General features: G+C 55.6%; 1 protein-coding gene across 1 annotated transcript; it reads right to left on the bottom strand.

The window, feature by feature from the left end:
* Positions 1-7,329: 7,329 nt before the first annotated feature.
* Positions 7,330-15,452, bottom strand: VOLCADRAFT_68574 (uncharacterized protein; the record flags this gene model as incomplete). Its single annotated transcript, XM_002957737.1, has 13 exons — positions 7,330-7,563; positions 8,441-8,630; positions 9,323-9,487; positions 9,995-10,131; positions 10,473-10,613; positions 10,884-11,075; positions 11,504-11,655; positions 12,113-12,191; positions 12,747-12,824; positions 13,034-13,171; positions 13,754-13,816; positions 14,722-14,894; positions 15,362-15,452. Coding segments are annotated over 13 exons (1,833 nt in total), but the record flags the coding sequence as incomplete, so codon positions are not given.
* Between the last annotated feature and the right edge of the window lie 2,647 nt (positions 15,453-18,099).

The raw sequence follows: 18,099 nt of genomic DNA, 5'->3' as shown, positions 1-18,099 counted from the left end.
TACCTCCATACCGATCTCGGCGCGAAGCTGGAGCCGGTCGGTCCACTCAGCAGCCCTCTCATAGCAGCCAGCATCGAGGTAGCTGCGAATGAGCTGTAAGCCGAGATGGAAGCCTGCGAAGGCTTGCAGACGGTGACCGATCACGTCCGGCCTCCGCTTTTTCACCTTTTGGGATCCGTGTGCCGATAATGTTGTTAAAGCAGCGTTTGTAAAAGATGTTAAAAAGAGGCCCCCACGGCACCTCTCTCCAGCCCTCCACAGCTGGACGACCCTGCGCCCTCTGTCCCATAAAAAGAGTCTAAACGTACCCCACATCCCATACCACATTGCATGCATCCGACGTGTATCATGCTTTGGACGTATTGCAAATGCATCCCCCTTAACCCCGGCGTCGTCGAGACATTCTGACACATTCGGATATTGTGTCCATGATGTGGCCGCACAATGAATCAGGGCGGCGTGTGGTGGCGTCACGTGGCGTGTTTGAAAAAACAACTGACCTCCAGAGGCTGTGTGGTGAAGGCTGTGGTGAGACGAAACAACACAGCAAGAGCCCCTCACCCATGTGTTGTGCGCAACATCCTAACAATTAAAACCCCCGCACACGACACAACACCTGCCACTGCCCATCCGGGAGTCTGGGGTTGTCTCTTAAATAAATTACATGCGTGATGGCTGTTTTAGCGTGCCGCGCGTTTGTGTGCCTCTGCAGGTTGTGTGTGTGACTCTCCTATGAATGTCCAGTCAAACGAACGGGGGAGCCACCGGCTAAATAACTTAAATACGACAGGGCCCCCTCAATCGCCACATGGTAGGATAAAACTGTTCCCATTTGGTCGGATTGCAGTGCTCATCAGCCCCTGGTGGCGGCTTCTCCATCAGCTACCACAGGCCTCTGATTAGCAGCGGGAGGAAGTGGACCCGTGCAGGCGTACACAGGCGGGCAAAGTGCAAAATTGTAATGAGGTTTCGGAATGGCAAATGTTACTGAAGAACGTCATCACATGTTGCGAATGCAAAAGGCGGTTCCCACAACGAGAGAGCAGACATGGTAGGCTGGCTGTGCAAACCTGTAGCTGCATCATCTTGTTCTTTTAATGCTCTTCATGAGCCCTCCCGGGACCCTTGCACAGCTGCTGCAAGCGGGCATGCACCACATGCTGGTTTTTTTGTTCATGCAATCGGTCCAGCAAGTCTTTGAGGTTGCTGAAGAAAGGGTTGAAGGCAGGATTGGGTTGCGTGGTATGCGCTAGCCTCATCATCCATATCACCGTCATTCAATAGATCCTCACTTTCAGCTTCAGACCACTCTGATTGATCATCATCATCGCCTTCGTCCGAGGGGACAGCATCTTCCGATTCCGACAACGAGAACCCCAGACAGGGATGAGGTGGAGATGGAACCCGTAGGCGGACGAAGGCGATGATGATGATCAGTCAGAGTGGTCTGAAGCTGAAAGTGAGGATCTATTGAATGACGGTGATATGGATGATGAGGCTAGCGCAGGGCAGGTTGATACAGGGCCGTCTGGTGCAGGGCCGGCCGTCTGGTACAAATAACGATTTGCCGTTAGCACTGAGTAGGGCTAAGCGTGCGAATTCTGGAGTCCCGCCTAAGCGTTTTGCTTTCCGCGTAGAGATGGAGGAAGAGTCCGAGGATGAAGTTGAATTTCCCGAATCCTACGAGGAAGCTATGGCATCCCCCTTTGCCGAGTTTTGGCGTGCTGCGATGCTTGAGGAGCTCGAATTGTTGCATATGAAGGGCACCTGGTCCTTAGTGCCGAAGCATACCCGGACTCTCGACGTCAAGCGGGTGTTTTCGGTAAAGCACGATAAGCACGGCACAATTGAGCGCTTCAAAGCGCGCCTGGTCGAGCAGCGGAAGCGTACGGGGCTCATAACCTGTTGGAGATAAGAGTCCTTCAGTGGACACATCACTCGTTCATATCTTTACACAAAGAGAGAGAGAATAATGAAGTCACAAGAAGTATATATAAACTTGCCCCAGTCGATCCTGATCTGTTGTCGTACTAGGATTGGAACATTTAAATAAACTACCAAAATGCCAAGCCTGAGCATCTCTTAGAACACTTTCCAACACAGTGACATTTCTTTTCAGACCGTCCACGCAAGGAAGAAAGTCAAAACTAAATCACTTTAACGGTTGGGAACAATAACAACATTGTAGGAACAAGAGTCTTGTTCTTGAAACAGGGTTAGTAGGAACAGAGGGGTATGTAATGTTTTGAAGTTAGTTAACGAGCGCGTGTGAGACCGTGTCGTAACTTCGGAGCTAGCGGAGCTTGGACTTGTGTGTACGACGTGTGAGGTTGTGGCGCGCTAGCATGGCTATTTAAGCGGACCAAATTATGAACATTACGAAAGCAACTAACGGCTCAGCTCAGCCACAACTCACTATTTTACAAGCATACCAAACCAACGAGGATAGCACATTCATTGTCTCTTATTCCAGTTCGACAGTCGATCAGATCAGTACGGAAGATGGCTCTGAACCACAGCCGAAACCAACTACCGCGTACGCACCAGGCGGCAGACTGACCGGCTAACATTTACCCCAACAGTCCTTGCTCCCAGCGATCTAGTGGGAATGTCCTCCTAGTGCGTGAAAGCCCAGCATGGCACAATGGCATGAAAACAGGCGTTATAACAGCGTTCAGGGAGTTATCCGTTGAGCATGGGGCAAGATGTGTGTGCATGGGCCCATACCTTGGGAGAGCCGTTGGGCTTTTCTGCATCAACGAAGGACCGCCGGCTGAAGGGATCGGCTGCGACCTATGCTACCTTCCGCCAAATGAAATGCCTTCAATTTGCCTTCACATCCTTGAAGAGCGATCTTCTCAACAGGACAGCTGCACGCGGGGGCCGCTCGTTAAATTTACAGCAAGAATGGTGGAAGCAGCGGGCTTGGGAAGGTGTGCGGGAGAGGGCGGGACAGCAGCGCACAACACAACAAAACTGTCCTGCGTTATAAATATGCGTAATTATGGCTCCTTCTATCGACGCCGTTAAGCTATCCATCAGTACACATCCAAAGCCGAACCCCAACCCCCGTGTCCATTATTTAAAGGGGAAATCGGTGATGGATAACATGACTGTAGACTATGTTATTGTATTTTTTTCTTCTGTTGTTCTTAGACATGGAAATAAAGAAATATCGGAAGCCCTCCGGCTCCTATCCCGGGGGTGCCCCTTCACTCATATTCCTTCATACTTTTTCATACTCCTTCATACGCTTCACTAATATTTAGTTTCTGGGCCAACAATTTGGCATCTTTAGGCCGCGTGGCCCAATGGATAGGGCATCGCCCTCCGGTATTTCGGGGATTAGGCGGGGATTGTGGGTTCGAGTCCCACCGTGGTCGCAGAAATTTTGCCTTTGCGTCTCTAAGTGACTTCCGAAATTGTGCCTATTTTTGTCTTTTTTTATTTCCCGAATACAGAGGTGGTATAGGTATATTTGCTTTTGTCAGGCGAGCAACAACTGTTTGTCTGCTGAGGCCCCACTTCTCGTTCCTTCCTGCCGTCCAAATGGCTATTCGCCAATTACATCACTTATACGCATTAACTCCATGCCGGTTCATTCCGCTTGACGTGCCCAGCGTCTCTTAGCGCACTGCGGGAGAAAAGCCAAGATGTCTGACTAATGTCCAGTCATCATAGTCCAAATGCTTTTCTTGTAGCCACCTGACTGAAAGATGATGTTGCGCGGAGCTCCTACAACAAAGAATCATGGAACAGGGCTTGGACTGTGATGCAATCGAACGGCCTCTTACTTAACAGGTTCACTCCATTTTTTGTTACGCGTACTTACACTTGATGTGCGCAAATTGCCGCGAGGAAAGTGTGCTCAAGGAGCTATGTATACGTTAGGGCCATTTTCAACAGGGGGTCAGCATCCATGGTGCACAGCTCTATCGTCCAAAGCCGTTCTTCGATATACCCCAGGCACGACAGGAGCCGGTCCCAGCCTTTGCCGTCCAAACCAATAACCTGTCGACACAAGGCGACTCCATCTCAACCTCCGCGCGCGTATACATCTACACACAGCACCTCTGTGTGTCCTAACCTTGAGCACCGCAAATCTATGTTCCTGCGTGAAGCCGGAACAACTCACCGCACCTAAGAACTCCTATTCGTGCAGCGTGCATGGCAGTAAACACACGTCATGCCACGCCAGCATCAGTTGTACCAGTGGCCACGCACTCCGACGCGTGCGTCCTGAATGTATGTCGCAAGCAGGCCGGCCTGTCGCTCACCAAGCCAATTTCGTCAATACGCTGCTCTCGGTCTCGGCATAGCGGCACAAAATTCCCACCGATTTACCGGGCGAGGATCAGGGCTTGTTTGTCTCCTGGCCAAAATCCTGGCCAAATCGCGACACGCGGGCCCCGGCTGGGGCTGGAGCAGGGCCTCATCTACAAGAACTTATCCACAGCACCCAAAATACGTACGATGACTTGTACCAAACCATCTTCAAGCAGTACATGGCGCAACAATTTTCCAATCCGGAGCCGGTACGTCGCCTTCGGGCGTCTCTATACCCGAAACACTGCAGCATACCCGCCTGGTAGGGCGGTCTGTGGAGAGCCGCAGGAAGACCCAACCCTTCTCGTCCCTCTCTCTCTCTCTGCCCGTTTCGCTTCCAACGGAATACATACGCTCATTACTGCGGAGCTCACATCCAGTCTGTATTTCTTCTCTCTGCGAGCAATCAATTCCGGTTTTTTGAATGTGTAGGCAGGTGCGCATTGCTCGTATGAGATGACGACCCTACCCCTACCACCACCCGGGATCTTCGCCGCCGTCCATCCCGGAGGGCTCCCATGCCTCCAGCGCCGAACCCTTACACGGAAGCGCCCCGGCAAGGACCCTGTTCGCACAACCCAGTCAGGTCCACCTCAACCTCAAGTCCCGTCCGGTCCAACAAGAAGACAATCACGTTCCCCTACCTATCAGTAAATTCCGGCTCATCATTTCGAACGACGAATCTGGCTCATTACCTTCACCGCATGAGGCCTAGGTCGAGATATAGCTGTAAGTGCGCTGCCAGGTGTTCAGCGCACGTGTGTGCCGCCGCCTCATCGCTACAGGAGAACATGTCGTTTAACAGTCCATCACCTGAGAACGTTGGGGTCGGTGTTCTTCAAACATTAGACCTCCCGTACCTCTTCTTCCCCTTCCGCCGGTCCGCAGGCCTCAGGCCGCAATGGCCTTGCCCCCACCATCTGTAGCCGAACAACCTCAGTGGCTATACAAACACACACCGCGAGCCCGCTACCAGGTCCACGTGGCGGCATCAGAGACCGTCGTAACGACCGAATATACATATATACATACATACATACATACATACATACATACATACATACATACATACATACATACATACATACATACATACATACATACATACATACATACATACATACATACATACATACATACATACATACAGGACTCTGCTGCTCCACATTCTGCCCACACCTTGGACCGTGGCTGTTGTGACATTGAGGAGAAGGCCCAGCTTCCACCAGGGTAACAAATCCTGTTGCGTGGATTCATCCACACGCACACACACCCCAGCACCACCCAATCCCCACCTGCCCTAATTCTGACCTACGATGCACAACAAAGAGAGGAGAACTCTGCAGCCTCCCCCCCCCATTAAGCAAAGCCACCGGAGCAAAGCTACCGAAGCGCAGCGCCACCTGCCTGTTCACCCCTTAGCTGTAGTTCGCTAAGATTTCGCTCTCCATTCCTTGCCTCCTGCTTCACTTCCTGACTAACTGCTGCTGGATCTGCTGCTGCCATTGCCGCCGCCGACTGCCCTCAATCAGATCATAAGCCACATGCATGTATCCAACTTCACCGCGGCATCCCCTAGGTGGCTGAACCAGTGGCCACACGCCACTCGGGCTTCCCAGACCCAGGCGGCCGAATGTCGTCTCATCGCGCTGTCTAAGATTTTCCCCCCCCCCTCCATCTGTGCTGCTGTGGCCCCAACCGCCATCGCCGGGGTGGAAGAGGGGGTCCATAGGGACCCAAGCCCCTCCCGGAGCCCTCCCTAACGCAACGAGTGCCCCCAGCCTGAGTTCCCCCTGTGTGCTACCAGCCCAGGTGCTGCCTGATCTGCAAACGTAAACTGCGTTTGAGGCCACTGCGGCAACCAAGTCAAACGAAAATAAGCCGTCACCACAACTTAGCATTGTGGAAGGAGCACAACCAACGACAGCAGTCCAGGACACGACAGCATTCCTCGCGCTGGGCGGCACTCACCGTTTCCACACGCGCCCAGCTGCCCAGGCAATCCACGTCCCGGTCTGGACCCCCCGGTTTTGCCACCACCATCCCACCATCTCATAACTACTCCACCTCCTTCCCGTCTTACTCCCCCTTCTCGATGCCTTGTTATTATCACTCGTTCCTAATGGCGGCCAACATCGCGGCCTTCCTCGCCTGGTGTGACACCGCCCCGTGCAGCACAATCCGCATCTCGTCGCAGTACGTCTCGTGCCTGCGGTTGGCGGTTGGAGCGAAAGGTTTGGAAAGTGGCGTAGGAGAGGAATTGCGATTCATTGCGACATTACGTAAAGCACGCTGAACAAGGCAGACTAGCGCAACGCGCGAAAAGATGAAAAGGCCCCAGCTCCTAGGTCCTCTGTATACGGTCGGTACGGCGTGGGCGTGTGGCCGTGCGCGTATGTGCGAGTATGCCAGGCGGAACCCTATTACCTTGGTATGAAGAGCAAGGTAATCCAATTCTTAAGAGTTTTAACCGATCGTGGTATTGAATATAGAGGTAAACTAGAAAACCATGCATTTCAATTATTTTTAAGTATTGAAGGTATAGAGCCTACTACTACTAAAGCTTACTCTCTGCAAACCAATGGTATGTGTGAGAGATTTCACAAAACCTTGAAAGAAGAATTTTTTGATACTGCGATGCGTAAAAAAATATATAATTCTCTTGAAGAATTGCAAAAAGATTTAGATATATCCTAGTCCTCCTCCCGCAAACCTGAAGGCGCCGCCCCGGGTGGTGAGGGTCCGAACATGGGGCTTGACGAGCCGAGACAAACACGGCGAGGGAGAAGGAAGGAGATGAGGAAGAAGATGAGGGGGAGGATGTGTCGCCTTGCGTTGCCAGGGCGGCGCCTCACTCCGAGCGACATAGCCATATCAGCACCAACACCAACACCACTGTCACTGTCACTGCCACCATCCTGAGCGCGTTCACGCCTCCCCCATGTCCCGCTGCTTTTCTAACCTTACTGATAACCTTTCCTCTACACCCTTTCCCCCCCATACTCAATTATCTTTTCCTATCAGTGTTGTGGTTTTCGTTGTCCTCCCGGGTTGCAGGCCCCACCTGAACCGCAGTCTGAGGTTGGGCACGTTGGTCTTGTGGATGTCGTTCCCCTCCGGGCCCAGCCGCCAGTAGTCCTCGCCCACCCAGTGCTTCTTGCAGGCGTGCGGGAAGCCCGAGTGCAGCACACCGTTGCGGGCAATCTCGCACAGGTCCGCGCTGCTCATCTTGAACACCTGCAGGTGTCCAAGGGGTTGGGGAGGAGATGCAACAGGGGGGGGGGGTTGTGGAGAGGGGGGGCACAGTGGGTTCAGCAGTGGCACGCGCGCGCGCGAGCGTGTGTGTGTGTGCGTGTGTTGGGTAGAGGGGGAAAGACGAACCACGAACGAGTGAAGGTGCTGCCAGGCCAAGAGTATACCAAGGGTAGAACTGACCAAAAGGCGTTCTTGAAGGCGGCGACCTCGGAATGATGTAGTGAAGAAGATGTCGGAAAACTACCTACCTAGCCGCCAAGACTAAAATAAGCGCGGAAGAAAAGCAGTAATGCCAAGCCGTAAAGAAGTTAAGGTAGGTGTAGAGGCGGCGGAAAAGTAGTAAAGAACTGCTGACGTGAAGCTGGAATACAGTTTGCCGCCGGCCTGGCGGCGGGATTGACGAGGTTGGCCAAGAACTGCCTGATAAGCTGGTAATAAAAGGCTGGTGATACGCAAGTGCTCCTCCCAACCCCCCAAAAAACGCGCGACCGACCCGAGAGGTAGAGGGGGAAGGAGAGCTGGGATGAGGGGGGAGGTTGCACACAGCGGAAAAGGGACTCAAGGGAAAAGGCACGTCGGGGCAGGGACAGGTAGCCAGCGCGAAGTGAGTTGGAAAAGGACGGCAAAAGGAGGGAAGAGGGAAGTGGGAGTGGTCAAGAAGAGGGGAGAAAGAGACGCGGGAGGATGAGGCTCATGGGCGCTAGGCCCAGCGTCCCGGCCCTCACAAAACGTACACACACACACACACAAACAGATCTCCCGCGCAGTCCTCTAAAACACTCACTTTTTTTAAAAACACACACTCGCAACCCCCCCCACACACACACATACAAACAGATCTCCTGCGCCACCCGCCCACCTGGGCCGCCACGCTGTACTCCTCCACCAGCGGCTCCTTGGTGAGGTGAATCATCACCGGGTCGTCCGTGGACAGCGACACGGAGAGCCCTCGGGCGAAGAAGACAGGGAAGGGGTTGCGGTGGTAATCCAGGAAGAGGGAGTTGTTGGACAGCGGGCTCATGCACAAACCGATTTGCGCCAAGTAGTAGCTGTGGGCGAGGGGGAGGGACAGGGGAGTGAAAGGGGGGAGGGAGGCCGGCAGGGCGGGACGGGGTGAGTGTGAGGGAAGGGCGAGAACACGACATAGCTGATTCGGACTGACGAGATGTATCCGTGAGCAGCCGAGCGGAGATGATGGAGTGGGGGGAGGGAGACGGAGGGGGACAGAGGAGTACAAGGCAGCTACCACATTGTTCCCTTTGCTCACCCTGTGTTGTAGCGCGTTAGAGCTCTCACCGATATTACGCGCTCTAACACCCTGCCAGTCATCACAAACAACACCGCAACCAGCAATACAGAGCTAAAAGCATCCATCCATCCATACATACATACATACATACATACATACATACATACATACATACATACATACATACATACATACATACATACATACATACATACATACATACATACATACATACATACATACATACATACATACATACATACATACATACATACATACATACATACATACATACATACATACATACATACATACATACATACATACTTACATACTCGCATACATACCGGCAGCCAAGCATACCGCACAACCACAATTTCACATCTTTGCGGCTCTTCAGTTTCCATGCACCATGCACCATAAAAGCTGGTGAATCACTGCTTCAGCCGACAAACCAGTCAGCCAGTCAGTCCGCCCCACCGCCCCACTCACAGGTACTGCAGGCAGGGGTTCTTCCTCAGGTTGATTCCGTGAGCAATGTTCTCACACAGCATGAAGGCCGCCACCAGGTGGTCCACGTCGCCCGCCTCGCCAGCGTGGGGGCGGAAGGAGAAGGTGTTGAGGCCCCGGGACTCCCGGAACTTGTTGAGCGCGTAGCTGTGGGGGGTCAGGGCGTGGAGGGGGTGCCAGCGTGTGTGTGTGGAGGGGGGGAGGGAGGGATCGGTGGGTGAGCGGGCGGGCAGGAAACATCCTCCACCGGTTCCGGGGTCATGAGGGCGGGTTGAAAGTCGGAGGGGAAAGACGAACCACGGACGAGTGAAGCTGCTGTCAAGGAAAGAGTGATACAAGATGGGGGGCCCGGGCGTGGCGCCCGTCCAGGAATTTAGGAATGCGGCGTGGGAGGAGGTCAGGCAAGGCCCTTGCCCGGCCCGGCCCGGACATGACATGCTGCTGCTTGCGTTACGGCACTTCGCCACCGGCTACAGCACTGGCTCCCAACCCAAACACCCAACAAAGAGCCAAACAGCCACACACAACCCAGCCGCTCAGTCGGAACGCGCGAACAACAAAAGTAGCAACAGCAGAAGCAGCAATAGCAGCAACATCAGTAGCAGCAGTAGCAGCAACAATAGCAGCAGCAAATTCACGGTAGCAGTAACTCACAGGTTGGCGTATATGTAGTAGGCGTAGTAGGCGTACGCGCAGTTGTGCTTCGTGTTCCACCGCTGGGGCGGCTCCGAGTGCTTGGTGGGGCGGCGCTCGGGCTTAGACTCGTCATCCACCATGTCGAACCCAACCACCTGCAACCGCCCATGCACCACGCACATACATACACACACTTACACACGCCAGCTCAGCTACGTAACATACATACATTCACACACGTGCCGTGGTTAAGGGGGACTAAACTCTGCAGCTCTTACGTAAAGAACCTCATGTGTCAACACCCCCCTTTTTCCACTACTTTTACTTCTTTGGGTGAGCCCAGCCGCGGCAACACCGCCACTTGCACGCGCCATCTCCCCCCTCATGCTCGAGTTGCAGCCCACACAGCCCGTCAAACGCTCCCATATACAAATACACACACACACGCACACGCACATACGCTCCCCCTTTCCAGTCCCGGACAAAACCCACTCACCATGCTGAGCAGCACGTGCAGCTGCGGGTGTGTCGAAGGGTCGGCCGTCACCTCGAACAGCGGCTCGAAGATGTTGTCAAGCATCTGCTGGAAGTTCTCAATGACGCCAGTCTCCTTGTACACGTTGTACAGACGAGGGATCTATGCGCGCCCGGAGGAGCGCAGAGAGCAGAGCAAGAAACATGAAACGTAATTGAAAAGATAAGAAGGGAGAACACGCGCACGCCATCACCCCAAAGCCGGACATTCCCCATCTTGTGATCTCCCCCTCTCTCTCTCTCACACTTCCCCTTTCCCGCACCGTTCAGGTAACATCCGGTTCCGTCAACCAACGAGGCTGTCAAAACTCCTTCGCCCTCCTCTCCCCTTCTTCCCCTTCCTTCCCTCTCCTTGCCTCCATCCTCCGCCCACCTGTATGAGCCACACGTTGTTGTCCGAGTGCAACTGGAACCCGACCACCCAGGCCGCCAGGATATCCCACTCCATGGCCTTGCGGCCGTATATCGAGATGCGCATCTCGGCGTGCTGGTACTTGGACGATTCCAGGTCGGAGAAGACCTCCTTGGTCAGCTCGGCGAGGAAGCGGCCGTGAATCAGGTTGTCCTGAAGGACCGCGGGAGGTGGGGATGGGGAGGGAGGGAGGGAGGGAGGGGCAGGGGAGGGACGGGGAGGGGAGGGAGGGAGGGGCAGGGGAGGGACGGGGAGGGGAGGGAGGGAGGGAGGGGAGGGAGTAAGGGTGGGCAACGAGGGAAGCGGCGAGAGCGGAGAGGGAACAGGGAGGAAGACGAACCACGAACGAGTGAAGCTGCGGCCAAGGAAAGAGTGTACAAGAAGCAGGACTGACCAGTAGGCGTAGTAGGGAACAGGGGGAGGGCGGGGAGACTGCGGTTTAAGCTTGACGTGTGTGTGTGCGTCCTGCAGCAACGTCGCCGCACAGCAACATGCCCGCCGTGGTGTGTGCACGAGAACTCGCACGAGAACTCGCACGTGCATGTGACGCGGGAGATCCATACACACACACACACTTGCACGCAACTCTGTTGTGTTCTGCTCGCCTGCTTGATGAAGATCTCCCTCAATCGGGACTGGCCGCAGGGGTTGTACTTCAGATTGAACTTGTCAAAGCGGTGGAAAGTGTTCTTGTCGGCGTGCATGTCCAGCGTGTCAACATTCAGGTCATAGCCTGGAAGGAGGCGGGCAAGGATTGGCGGGAGCGAGGGAGCGAGCTAAGCAGGTAGGGGGAAAATGAGGTGCAACGATACATGAAGGCGAGGGAAGGGGAGGGGGAGGTGATAAATGACGCGGGTAAAAATGGGAATGGCCCATGGATGGCCCAAACGTAAGCTCAGGGCGAAGACCCATACAGGATTTATCATTTGTCTTTAAAGAAAAGAGCTACTCGCTGCCAGACAACTGACATCTGGAAGAAGAAGAAGAATACTTTTTCAATTGGTGGAGAGAGCGGCATAGCGGTATGCGATATTTTTTGCGGGCCAGACAGGTAAACCTCTGTGCGTGTGTGTGTGTGTGAGTGTGAGTGTGTGCGTAGGAAAGGCTGGGAGGTGAAAAACAGCTTCCATCCTCTACAGCAGGGCGCACCTCTATCTCTCACGTTCTCACGCTCTTCATTGTTGTCGTACCTGTGAGGTTGAGGCTCTCGAACACTTCCCTGAGTGTGAGGTACTTGCCGTCGCGGAAGATGACCACCTCGTCCGGCTCCTTTCGGAGTCGAGGTGAAGGGGGGGTAAATATACACTGGTATTTACAAGCGAAGTCAGGAAGGAAAAACAACTGCCTACGTCTAAAGTTGGGAGGGCATGAACATATCTTGGCAACAATGGAAACAGATTTGGAAATCAACACCAGCTGAGCGTTAAAGACAGGACGTGGTGCAGTAAGAGTAGGAAGGTGAAGTGGTGCGTCAACGCCAAAAGGGTTGTGAGGAGGAATGGGGGTGGGTGGGAAAGACGAGCCACGAACGAGTGAAGCTGCTACCAAGGAAAGAGAAGCAGAACTGACCAGTAGGCGGTTTTGAGGGTGGGGGGAGTGCGTGGAGAGGAGACCCGTTCTGCAACAACAACCGCCAGCACCAGCGCTGGGGCAAGTGTGCTGATCGCCAACGCGCTTCAACTGCCCTCTTCAACAATTCCCTCTCCCTCTCGTTCGCCTCTTCTCAATTATATTATTAACATCGCTTCCGAATCGCTTCGTTATACTCGCCACGATTTTGACCTTTCCATGGGCGATACTAACCTCCTTGCTCGGCTCCCTCACCTTTCTCAACTTGGACTTGATAAAACGCAGCAGATGCTTTTGGTGCATGCAGGCGCTGTGGTGGATGTGGGTGTCAACCTGGGCACCGTGGAGGCGGGAGGGCAAAGGGCAAAGGGGCGTCGGGCTTAAGGAGGAAGGTATGAGCGTATCGCAGTCGGGGGATCTTTGCTTTAGGTTGGAAAAGGGGCGGCGTAATGGACGGGGTGGAACCCCACCCCACCCGCTCCCGGCCGCCCAGCCCGGCCCCCTTTGTCCTCCTGATCCCGTTGCCACACCCTTCCACCAACCTTGCGCACGTTGTAGAAGTCACGATGCGGCGCCGCCTTCTGCGCCCTGAACTCCTTGTCGCTGTTCAGCATGACGTGCAAGTTGAACTTCTGCTCCAACAGGATGAGGCGGTGGTGGCAAAACGACTTGACGGGGCCCTGGGGTGGTGTGTGTGTGTGGGGGGGGGGAGAAGACGAAGAACGAGTGAAGCTGCTGGCAAGGAAAGAGTGTACAAGAAGCAGAACTGACCAGTAGGCGGTTTTGAAGGAGGGGAAGGGGAGGGGGAAAAGAGGGGAGTGAGAGGGGGAAATCATATGCAAGGATTCAGAAATGAACTGCCACGGCGTCCAAAGTTCGTGGGATAGGTGAGGGGAAATGAGAGGGGAAAGATGAGGGATGAAATAGGAGGGTCCGACCGTCCGGAATGGACGCACCCCAACTCAGCGGCGTCCTCGTCGAAGGAGAAATAAGCTCGAAGGGAGTAACAGGAGAAGCTGACGCGGCCTCCACTTGCCCCCAACACCCGTAATTCTACCAGGGTGTGATGAGCGCTGACACCCCTTTTGTTTTTCAAGTTTCCGGAGAATTTATGTACTTGGGCATGCCCGAGTTTTTGATATTTGTTGATTATGCATAACGACATTAGTTTGAGTCCATGAGTCAGATGCAACCCCCCTGACACCTCATCGACACCCAACTCCCGCTCCGATACGTACAATCGCACGCACGCACGCACTCACCGATGCGGCGTACCGCAGGATGCGGTGCATGTCCGTGAAGAACTCCGATGCCGTACCGGGCACCTGGCACACAGCATAGATATGCACGCACGCGCACACACACAGTCAATATACTAGGGTTTGGCACTACTGGCAACGCGCGACCATTGCCCCCGGGAGATCCCGGGATCGATACCCGTTAGGGTCAAAAATCCTTCCGATGGTGGAAGGTATTGCGCCCCTAGTTGATGGACGGTGGTGACCTGGGATAAAGTTAACCTGCGAGCCGACCAGGAATGGAGTTGGGCTGCTGTCGACCCGGCAAATTCCGTTGGATGCTGGTGGTGGGTGCGGAACCTGAGCGATCCACTGAGAAGTTGACTAGGGTGACTCGATGAGGGTGCCCCGAAATACCGGGGAAGGCAGGGTTTCGCAGGGTAGCTGCCACGGGCGAAGATACACCCCCCTGTTTCACACATCATACACAGCTAAATGGTATGCTGGGACATACATACATACAGATCGATGTGGACGGGTATATGTCCCGCCCAGTACACCGGTAGTAGCGGCATCGCATACAGACGAGGGGGCAGAGGGGAAAGACGAACCACGAACGAGTGAAGCTGCTGCCAGGGCGAGAGTGTAAGGGGCAGAGTGGACAGCAACCGGCGGGCGGCGGCTCACCCCACCAACATCTTCGTTTATTATAAGAAAACCCCGTATACCCACCCCCTCCCTCTCCCAACTTTACCCGTCACCACACCGTACAGACTCCTCCGTACGGCAGTCACAACCCAACACGGACACGCAATTACCAACCCCTCCGTCTCTTCTTCCATGCGCCCTGGCCCTTTTCATCCAAACCTACAAATGCGATCCAACATCGCTAGCTATCTGTCATTCCTGCAACACCAGTAGGCCGTACAGGACGCGAATCCACCCTTCCGTACACAGCTCTCCTCCCGTACATCGTACACCGTACGACGCACCGGGAAGAGGTTGTCGACCTGGTCTCGGTCGTCAGGTGCGTACACCGCCATGACGCCGTCCACCATCCGGAAGCTGTACCCCGAGGGGGGCAGAGGCTCGTACTTGAAGGGGTCGGGGATGATCTTGGAGGGCGAGGCGGCCTCGGCCTCGTGTCGGCGAGCCTCCGGGGACACTGCGCGAGGGGTTGGGGTCGGGGTCGGGGTTGGGGTTGGGGTTGGGGTGGGATAGAGCCCCACCTCAACACGGCGGTAGCCGCCACCTCAGGCGGACGGGACACATACCGACAAGCGCCGCAGCGGCAACAGGAGAATCGCAACATGATGATGTTGGTACCACCAACGGAGTCAGTGCCGCATCAGTAGCCGCAATTTTAGCGGCCGCAGCCACCGTTGTCGTAGTGAGAAAGGACGCGCACAGACGCGGGCAAGGCATCAAGGAACTCGTGTTTGTTCCCCCCTTCTTTCGCCCCCTCCTCACATCGCACTGTACTTGCATTCATCCGATTCCACTGCGTCCGGGCATACCTTCCGGAGGCCCTGACCCCTCCGCCACAACCCAACTAAACCCCTCCCAACCCACACCTTCCATGACCCGAGACCCTTCCCTTCCTTCCCTCCCTCCTTCCCTGCCCCCTCTCACGCGCGGGTTTGAACAGCCAGTGCTTCCTGAGCTCCAAGCACTCCACCAGGCTGGCGCACACCTCCTCCACCTCGTCCGTCATGGTGGTCTCCGGAGTGATGACCCGGCTGTAGTCGTCCCCCGGGCCACCCAGAGACAGCTGCTCGCCGGACTGAGGGACAGGAGCAGACGCGGAAGCAGCGGCAGGAGCGCGTTGGAGGATGTGGTTGCAGCAGAAGCAGAAGCAGCAGCAGCGGCATGAGCAGCAGAAGTGGCACAGATATACTCCAAAACATCACCTCACCTCACCTCACCTCACCCAAAGCAAACGCTTACCTTCCTCTTCTCCCGCAGCCCCTTCCCTCACCCGCCCACCCTCCATGTCATGCCCCCCCAGCGACCTCAGATGGGACTGAGGTCACCTAATTAGGACATCACCTGCAGCGAAGAGACATCATCCCCGGGCCGAGACCACCGGCGGCATCTCCTTCTCACCCAACAACAATCCACGCCGCCACCCCTTACCTCACTCCTCACCTGCCTGACTAGCCCCGCTGTATCAGCCCTTTGTCCAACGGCCCCGAAAGAAAAAAGGAAGGATTGAAAGAGCCCCCTGCATAAGGGCCCCCCTGCATAAGGGCCCCCCTGCATAAGGGCCCCCCTGCATCCTCCTGCTAGACCCTACCTCCCGCCGGGAGCCGTGGACATCCTCTGCCCAGGCTCCGACCCCCCGTGCCTTCACGCGACCTCTTTACCTAACCGCATCCTTGCGGGTCAACATTCGCCGCAGCTCGCTGCAGTCGCAAACCACAGCACAGCACACGCACTCCATCCCTGGCAATGTATACCCTCTTCCGTAATGGATTGCGAAATAACGCCCCCCCCACGCCCGCAGTAGTGGGCACATCCGCTATAATCACCGCATCGAGCCGCTGCACATACAGACCAACACACAGACAGACAGACAAACAGGGCCTGGCGGCAACTGGGTCCTCGTTTTCCTCTCGTGGCATCCGCCCTTCTTCCCCCGCCCCAGTGCCGCGCCTGAGTGCCCCACATGGTGTCCGTCAGGCTTAGTCCTGCGGACTCTGCTTTTTTCCTGCACCTTAGTCAGCTTGTTTCCCTTGTTTTAAAAAAGTGCATTCCACTGTTGCCAGCACCAGCACCAACAGGACCACCACAACAGCAAATACAACAACAATACCTTGTCCCCGGCAGCCGCCACGCCCGCCGCCGCGCCTCCCACCATCCCCAGCTTGCTCGCCAGGCCGCCCGTACCCCCCGTTGCCGCAATCATCATGTCCAGAGCCGCCTTTTGAGCACGGTCCTGCGCCGCCGCCGCCGCGGAGGAAGACGAGGCAAAACCAGGGATGACATGACCCCCCCCGCCGACACAGCCACCCATGGTCCCCACGTTGCTGCTGAGCTTGCGCACGGAGGGCCCGGGGGATAGCGCCGCCGCGACGGCTGCGGCCGACGGGCCGACAGGCGCGGTGGAAGCTGCACCGCCACCGCTGGTGTTGCTGGGAGCGTTACCCTGTACATGCGCGTGTGATGGGCAAGCGGGTGGGCCCGTGTTGGGGCCGGATGTGGGTCATGGAAAGTGAAAGGGCATAGGGCCCTGGACGGATCTGAGTGGTCGATATCCCGCCATAGGGATGTCTTCCCACCCCTTACTCCCCACTCCCGCCCAAACTTTTCCCCCGCCTCACCGGGTATGCATCCATACCGGCGCGACGTCGATTGGCTGGCAGTCCAGGTGCACGAGGGGACTCCCCCTCCACCAACTGGGCATCGCCCATAGACACGCGGCCAACGGGGCCGTCGGGGGTATTGCCGTACGGAGCTGCTGTTTGTGCGTAGAGGTGATCCTATGGGCGGACGGTAGAGGTGGGATCGGGGGTTTGTCTGGGGAAACATTTATCTCACGCTTTAGGGAGGCATCTGGTGACAAGCACCGCTTTTGGGAGGCGACTGGTGACAAGCACTGCAATCACAGCTCGCGCACGTGTTTCAGGGAAGCATCACACGTGCCAATATTTACTATAAGAAGATAACATCTGAAGAGTATGGTGTTCCGGAGACGACGTGAAGGAAATGCATTGTGGCTTGGCAGCCGTGCTGTAAAGGGCCGAGAACTCCTATAGGACACATTTGACCCTCGGCCTGGCCGTACCCTGTAGCTGCGGCCCTGTAGGAAGTGGGGGGTCCTGTGTGCCGCGGAAGGGAGATCCGGGATGGGGGCCTGTGGCGCTGCCTGGACAGCCAGCTGGGTGCGCACCGACGCCAGCTGGGGGCCGCCATTTGGAAGGCCGTGCATGTTGGCCTGCGCAAGGGCAGTTTGGGTGAGTAGAGAGAGGGTCGGTACAGGGTTCCGACGTTGGATTTAGGACTAACGTGGCGCAGCGGGAGTCGGGCTGTCGGAATCCCGCGGCATCGGAACTCACGCAGGGTCTCGACGGCGGGGGCTCCAGGAAGGCTTGATCAGGCCGATAGCGGAGAAGGGAAGGTGAAGGATCCGCACTGTCCAAAAAGGTGGGCGTGTAAAGCACGTGAATTGGGAACGCTGTTTGGGCAAATGTCTACCTTTGCTCACCTGGGACGCGGCTCGTGCTGGGGCTTCTTTAATTCCTCAAGACGCCGCGTGTAAAATGTGGCCAGACCTAAAGCTGCACCAAAAGCTATGGCCCCCCCAACAGCTGCCCCCGCTGCCACGAGCAGCACCGTTTTGCTAGTGTCGTTGCTCATAGCTACAAGTG

Source organism: Volvox carteri (genome assembly GCF_000143455.1).
Source record: "Volvox carteri f. nagariensis unplaced genomic scaffold VOLCAscaffold_79, whole genome shotgun sequence".
NCBI classification, from domain to species: domain Eukaryota; kingdom Viridiplantae; phylum Chlorophyta; class Chlorophyceae; order Chlamydomonadales; family Volvocaceae; genus Volvox; species Volvox carteri.
This window is presented reverse-complemented; position numbering and strand designations above follow the sequence as displayed.